Consider the following 7,587-nt stretch of genomic DNA (forward strand, 5'->3'; position numbering starts at 1 on the left):
TTACCAGTGAGTAACCATATTATGCCTCGTGTGCCCAATTGCAAGGTGTAATTTTGAATTCCTGTCACTGAACAATTCTGGGCCACAGAGGGAATCCCAGGCCAGTGCTCCCCCTGCCGCATGGGTGTGGGTGCAAAGCCAGCATTGGGAAAGGTTGGCTATTTCTGCCACATATTTGATCGGTCCATGAAAAGGATGAGTCGGGGTCTTCTCATGGAAGAGGGGAAATACCTTTCGGGTGCCAGAGGGACCCATGTTCTGGGGCATATTAAGGGTCGAGGTCGACACCGAAGGTGACGTACCGGACGGGGACGTCTGGTTCGCTGCTTGGAACTTCAGGGCACCTGCGGAGGCTGCTTGGTGTTCCTGGCAGGGGTCGGGTATGTGCATTGTCACACTCCTTTGGGAGCTCAAGGCCGTGGCCTGTATTCTCCAATTCACGGGGGCTTGCATCCAGAAGATCAATGCACTTACGCCTATAGCGGGCAACATTTCCCTGATGTTTATCACTCTCTGCCTGAGCTTTTTCTTCCTTTTACGCTCCAGGCACCACAGAGAACAGCAGAAAAATATCAAGAAAGATATGGTCCCAATAGCCCCTGCGCTGACTGGCATGATGAAACCGTAATCTAGAGGAGCTATTAAACCCATTTAACACTTATGACCAGTTACTGCTAGAAACCCAAGCTGTTAACTCCCTCTGGCGCAGCTTGCGAATGCAAAAGAGGAGAACAAAAGACAAAGCTACTAAAAACCCTAAGATGAATATCACCATGAAGACTATGCCTGCGTAGGGTACAACAGAGGACTTAGATCCTACAAACAATACAATACTTCAAAATACATAATCTTCAGTTCTTTTGCTGCGACGAGGAGGTCTTCTTCCCTGTGCACTCCACCGTTACCGGTAGGTGGAGCTCAGAGGGGATGAACCCTGTGAACCCAGCCGTTGCCGGTAGGCAAGGGTCCAGAGGGGGCTGCCTGTGAGCTCCACTATTTCCGGTAAGTGGTACTCAGAGGTTGGCCTTCAAACAACCAGATTCGGGGGCGAACGGCATCTGAAAAGCCTATCTAGGAAAACTCTGATTAGATTGCATATTTCAAAAAACAATACAAAGCTCAAGGCAAGCCTATTTTCCATCATAACATATACCACTTCCTTTATTCGCTTTCACTAAAGGCTTCTCATAGACAGAACCTAGAGGATTTGAATCTTTTAGGCCTATTTACTTCTGCTAAGCATTTCAGTATAAACAAGGCACTAGGCAATGTGTCAGGCCAAAACTAGCTTGTGACACATCATAATCCCTCAACTTTCCCAGGGATTATCCTACCTTCTTCTCGGGCCTCGAACATTTGCTTCATAGACGAACAAATCTCCTACACAGAGCTGTTGCTTCAGCAAAGGAAGAGAATGGCTGCAAACATCAAAACTCAAATAAATCAAAATCACTTCAAAGTCACTTCAGAGGGTCCCCCCTTTGCGACTGCACACGAAATTCAGCAACTGGGATTTTCTTCCAGGCTTCCTTCTGGGCTCTCTTTCTCCTGGAGGGTCTCTTCTTTCACCTGAAGAGGCTCCTGCGGGTGCACATCTTGTTCCGGGACCAGGCCAGCTGCTTCTTCCGGGCCCTCGGTGTTTTCATGGCCATCTTTCTCTGGTGCAATTTCGGCTACAGTCTTTAGGTCTGAGACCTCGTTCCAAGCTGCAGGACCCCACCTGTAGGGGGCGAGATACCATCCTGTGGCTACTCTCATGACCCTAGGTGCGTTCATCATCTGCCAGTGGGGGTCGAGCACTCTGCTTCGGCCTCTTCCTCTCCCTCTCTCCCGAACCTGGGGAGGGATGGCTGGACACTCATCGGGGTAGAAATTCATGCGGTGGCCAATTCCGTGGTGCCAGGCACGCCCGTCGCGTAACAGGGGTGGTTGCATACTTCTTGGTGGGCCTTGGGATCGGAGACCCACTTGTTCTAGTCCATCCTGAGGTTCTCCGCCTTCACCATGGGCCTCCTTTCTCGTTGCGAGGTTTTCCTGGGCATCTCGGAACTCCAGGGCATCATTCAACTTCTTGAACATCATAAACCGGTCCCACCCCTTGATCTCAAGGTTGTATGTACCTTTGTAATTGCTGAAGGCTCTCACAGCCTGCTTCTTCTTCTTGGACTCGTTCTTGGTTGGAGCCCTTGCCTTCTTGGGTCGGCCCCTACGAGGGATTGCTGTCTGGGAACCATCTTCTGCTGGCTCATGATTCCCATCAGAGCAGACCTCAGCCTGGGGTTCTTGCACGACTCCCGGTGGAGGGGCTGGTGACACTTTCTCCGCCATTCTCCCAGGCCGTTGACGCCTTAGAAAAAGGTAAAAAGTGAAAGCCTGTCCAAATAAGTGTCCTGGCAGCCCGCCTTACTTAGGCGAGCTCTTGCTTCCCAATCTCTTATTTTGCTGGGTGAACAATGCCCCAACTCAACTTTCTGTGGCTTTTCTTCACTTTAGTGGAGCCAAACCTGGTAGCTGCAAAAGTCACGGCGGTAAAGGTCGGACTAAGAGACTGGCCAGAAGATGGAGGTGGAGGGCTGGACAAAACGGTATTCTGACTTCTAGTGGGGACAAACGCCTGGGCTTCAGGGTTGAGCCCACTTCTGCTTCTCTTGTCTGCTATGCTGCAACCCCTACTGTCCTTCAGGTACACAGTCTCGATTGGCCCTTCTTCCCCAAATTGGTAGGAAACTTCAAATGGGTCAATCCACACAGTCAACTCTGCAGGGATACTGGCCTGCACATCCTTTACAGTCAATCCACTTCTCTTGGCTGCCAGTTGCACTATAGGATCTATTATCTTCCCAAGGTGCACACAACGATAGCCTGAACCCTGCAAAGGCTTCTCTGGGTACCAGTGGCCCTCATATTTCTTCTGTAGCAGCTGTCCTAGCTCTTCTCCAAACTGGTCAACCCGTCTCCGGGGGAGCTTGTTATACAGGTGGAAGGTGATGAAATGCAGAGCAGCCTTGATCTCAGGACGCATACTCCGTTTTCAACAACCAGGCTCAAATCACTTCACTTATGAGCTCGGTCATGGCTCGGAAGTGGGGAAAGGACATCAGATGGCGTCAGATGGCTGAGGGGGGTTTCCACATAGCTGATGGGGACTTCCTCTGAAAGGTAAGCTGACCAGAGGCAGAGGACTTGCTTCTGGAGTACTTCTCTCTAGGGGGGGCCCATAGATCTGGAATTCTTCAATTTTTAGCCACTAAAGGGGCAAGGGTGAAGTCTAAACGAGTCTAGGTGGCAAAAAGACTGGGAGCTTTGCATTGGGCCTAAACCCAGCTCCCTGCCAGGGGCAGCAACAAACACTGCTCAATACCTCAATACTTAATTCCCGGGGGTGTCTTAACTAAATTTGCCTTGTCCTGAAACTGAAATGCTAGTTCAAGAACAGGGTATCTTGTAGCCATACATCATTCAAAATAACACATTAACAGAATCATCCAAACCACAAACACCCTGACCCATAATTGGGACATAATTAGTTCTCCTAGGTGCTTTCCCATACACGGTATCAGTATTACAGTCATAGTCACAGCACAAGCCAACCCACAGCTTGTCTGCCTTAATAAAACAGCATCTTTGGGGCTGTCTCCAGAAATCTCCCGGAGTAAAACACATGTACTTCCCTTTTGTAGTCTTACTAACTTAACTCAACCACATTTGCACTTCTCGTTTTCCTCTCAGCGAGGCCACAGTTACGCAACATCGCAGATATATTTCACACAGCAAGGCAATATAAACTTCTAAACAATCTGAAACGTGACTCTGATTCTAACTCTTTGCCAATTGGAAGGCTTCCAAAGAGGGTCGACCTATCTTTGTCAGATCCTCAGTGGCGGTCCAAGCTGGAGAGGCAATTCAACCTCTAATCTTTCAGGGGTGGCCGTTTGGCCTTTAATCCTCCAAGCAAATAAGGGGCCCTCCCCAATTCTCTCAGGAAGCACCCTCGTGCCTGGTTTAGTCTCAAGCATCCAGGCGGCCATCTAATTGGACCCTTCAGCAACCATACAGTCGCCTTCCCGTGCTCCCCTTTCCACAAGCCAATATTGTGCCTATGGTGTCTTGGGACGCACCAACAGAGAATCAGTGCCCCTGGGATGTGGGCCTAGGGACTTATGCCATTTACTCACCAAAGTAGTTTTCAATTACCGTCTTTGTATCAAAGGGGGTCCCACCCTCGATCCAAAGCATTAATCCACCAGGCAAGTTCTGGAAGGGGGTTGGATGAGGGATTGGGTGGACCGTTTTTGTCAAAGCACTGTGGGCAACTTCGCAAGCGAAACTCCTCCAGAGCTAATGGGTCCTGGGCCAACAAACGGGCCCAGTCTTCTGCTCTGCGAGTAGTCTCGGGGCGGGCAGTTCGCCTTTTGATTTCCCAGGCATGAATGCAATCTCCTGCTTCTTGCCTGAGAAAATACCACCGTGCCCAGCGGTTGTTCCAACTACCGCTGGGATTCTTGGTGTTACGCTCAATCAGCCAGGCCATAGTGGTCTGACAGGTCCCAGTCCACAACTGGACTCGATAATGGGGACACAAAATATGCTGCCAGTGGCGGGCTAATGCGCCAGGGATATCAACCCAGGGACTAACCATCTTCTGGAACCTTCCAGGAGGGCTCCAGGTTTTCCTGTCACTCAGACCCGTCAGGGAGGCAATCATACAACCAGGGGCGTCCCCCAGATTGTGACTTTCTCCTGGTTAATCAAACAAGCCAAGTATTTTGGACACAAATGCGGAAGGGGGCGGGTGAGAAATTGGTCTTGGCCTCTGGCCAATGTCACATCAATTAATACTGGTGGGTCTGGCGCTTTCCCAATTTCCCATTCCACTTCCTCAAACAGACAAGACAACTAACACACACAGACAGGGGAGGGTGACCACATATAGGAGCCTAGGCAACTCGCTTCCGCACTTTCCTCGCCGGCCGCGGTCGCCCGGGCCGGAAACGGAGTACTTGTGCGTCCCGTTCGCTTCGATATCAGATATCGTCTCGTTCACACACCACACACACTTCACACAGTCCGGACAAACCACTTCCTCAAATATACTTTTCCCCTTTTTTCTAATACCAATCTACACATGCAGTCAATCGTTGGAATACTGCAGTCAGAAGGGACACTGCCCTTCCCTGTTCCGCAGGTCCTTGGATGCTGCTGCGTGGTGATCAGGCACGCCTTCCTCCGAGACTTAAGACAATCTCATATGGAGGGATTCACTACAAATCTCAAATTATGTCACGTAGAGGAAATCTATCACGTTGGGCACAAGGGCCTAAATCTGCCGCTACCTCATGCCCAAGGCGTGAAGCTGGTTCCTGTTGCCTCGTTCTCCTAGTTTAATTTAGGCCACGACTGAAACCTAGGCAGGGACAGGGTAGACAGGGGGACGGTCAGCCCAAAAAGGGGCTGGGAGCTCCTTACCGCTGCTCTGATCCCCCCTGCCACCAGCCCTGGTTGGCCGGGCTAATAGAAGGGGCTAAATGCCCCTCCTGGCTGGCTCGCCAAATTATGTAGCGGGAAAAACCCTATTTATACGTTACCAATTTCAGCCGACGCAATCACAGAGGCCAGAGACAAGATCAGGAAACAGCTTCTTTATTTAACGTGCACGGGCCCTCGGCACACGGGCGCCAGACTCTCAAGAGAGACTGGGCAACAAGCATAGAAAAATCACAGCTTTTATAGGCCTTCAGAGCCTCAAACATACTTCCTCTTTTCATATAATACATACATCATCATTCCCCATCTAGGCCCGATACCCGTTTCTCTTGTCCCTCGTGACACCCTCCTAGTAGGTACTCTCTGCCCATATTTAGTCATAGGAAAGGGGACTCGGAAGGGGACTCGGTCTTGTTAGTACTGTTACTGGGTGTTACTCGAGGTCACTGTGGTCTGGGCATCCGGCCTTTCTGGTCTTATCTGGTTTCTCCCTATGTGGGGTGCAGGGGGAGAATACTGGGTACATATTCCTAGGGGCTTTCCAGCTCCTTTCCCTTCTGGTAAACAACTCTGACTCCTGCTTCTGCGGTCAGCTTGTGCTTTGCGGTTACCTTGTGCAACTATGTTCTCTGCAGCTAAGCTAAGGCATAGAGGAGCTAGTTCCTCTTTCCTGAAAGCTCTGCTTTTCATTGCTAATACAAGCCTCTTGTGTCTGCCTTTATTAAGCCTGCATTTCTGCTCACACGTTGATTATAGATTATTGGAGCTATCAATCTGGGGGTCCTACCACAAAAGCCTGCCATTTCATGTTTTCCCAGGCTGAGTGTATTTTATATTTTTAGTTTTCTGCTGTGTGATCCTTGTGCTTTTTCTTGATGTTTTAGTTTTAAAACTGTATTGCAAAATCCCACTATTCTCCTACCTATCCTAAACAAGATATTGCAAGTGTTTTAAGCATGTTTGTACATCATTTCCTGTCTCCCAGCTCCACCCCCAAAGTCTCCTGGCTCTGCCTCCAAATTTTAGTGGGCCATGAAGGAGAAGTGTAAAAACAACCGGGCCACAGGGGGGAAAGTTTGGGAAACCCTGCTCTAGTATGTTACCTTTGCTCAGGGCTTTTTTTGTAGCAGGAATTCCTTTGCATATTAGGCCTGATGTAGCCAATCCTCCAAGAGCTTACATTAGGCCCTGTAAGAAGAGCCCTGTAAACTCTTGAAGGATTGGCTACATCAGGGGGGTGTAGTCTAATATGCAAATGAGTTTCTGCTATAGAAAAAGCCCTGCCTATTCTTATTCTAGCTTCTTTTTCCATTTCCATTTCCAAAATAACGAAATGTAGCTAGAAAAAAAATTGAGTTTAACTCACAGACTTCTACAATTTCAGTTTTTACTCACAGGGAAGCAAGTTGTTCCATTCTGTCTTCCCTTGCTCAATTCATTTCTGTTGATCACCCCATCTTTCAGTTTCTTATTGAATGATTGTACTACACTGGCAGTATCTCAACTTGTGAAATGGATGTTTGCCAAAGGTGATTTAAAAGTGAAACAAATAAGCAAACTGTACCCACCAATCTCACAGGGCAAGCAAAGCCTGAAGTGATCTAACATTTGTGGAAACACAGGAAGAAAAAATACCTAGAATCTAGGAAGAAGTGAAACAATTCATGTTAGTTATTTTAGTGTTAATAAAATAAACGATTGCAAATAGGCATAAGTTTACAGGAAATAAGCTGTGATTGGTTGCTGCTCCTGTTGAGTGCAGACCTCCATGGTTGATCTAGATGCAGTTCTAAATGATATGTAAGGGGCCCAAGGAAATATGAAGCAAAGCTGTTCAAGCTATAGTTTGAATATCCTGCAGAGCAGACACATGCTTATTTGGGGGCAAATTCCCACATTATGTTTTTTCATTCCAGTTTGCTATACAATACCAAGCTGTTTCTACGGGTACAATTGTAGTATAAATGTAAAATAACAAAAGCTATGATAATGAATGATTCATGTATCTGAAGTGTGTGTAGATTCTCAAGTGTGTGAAGAATGTGCGGGGATGAAAGGCACTGATTAGTACATTAAAGCTACAGGCTAAGCACTGACAACCAC

The 7,587-nt window shown here is 48.3% G+C and overlaps 1 protein-coding gene across 1 annotated transcript; it reads right to left on the bottom strand.

The window, feature by feature from the left end:
* Positions 1-2,434: 2,434 nt before the first annotated feature.
* LOC132575545 (protein Tob2-like) lies at positions 2,435-3,022 on the bottom strand. Its single transcript, XM_060244356.1, has one exon. The coding sequence runs from the start codon at positions 3,020-3,022 to the stop codon at positions 2,435-2,437; it is 588 nt and encodes a 195-aa protein (XP_060100339.1).
* Positions 3,023-7,587: the final 4,565 nt, after the last annotated feature.

The sequence above is a fragment of the Heteronotia binoei genome, chromosome 7, assembly GCF_032191835.1.
Source record: "Heteronotia binoei isolate CCM8104 ecotype False Entrance Well chromosome 7, APGP_CSIRO_Hbin_v1, whole genome shotgun sequence".
Lineage (NCBI taxonomy): Eukaryota > Metazoa > Chordata > Lepidosauria > Squamata > Gekkonidae > Heteronotia > Heteronotia binoei.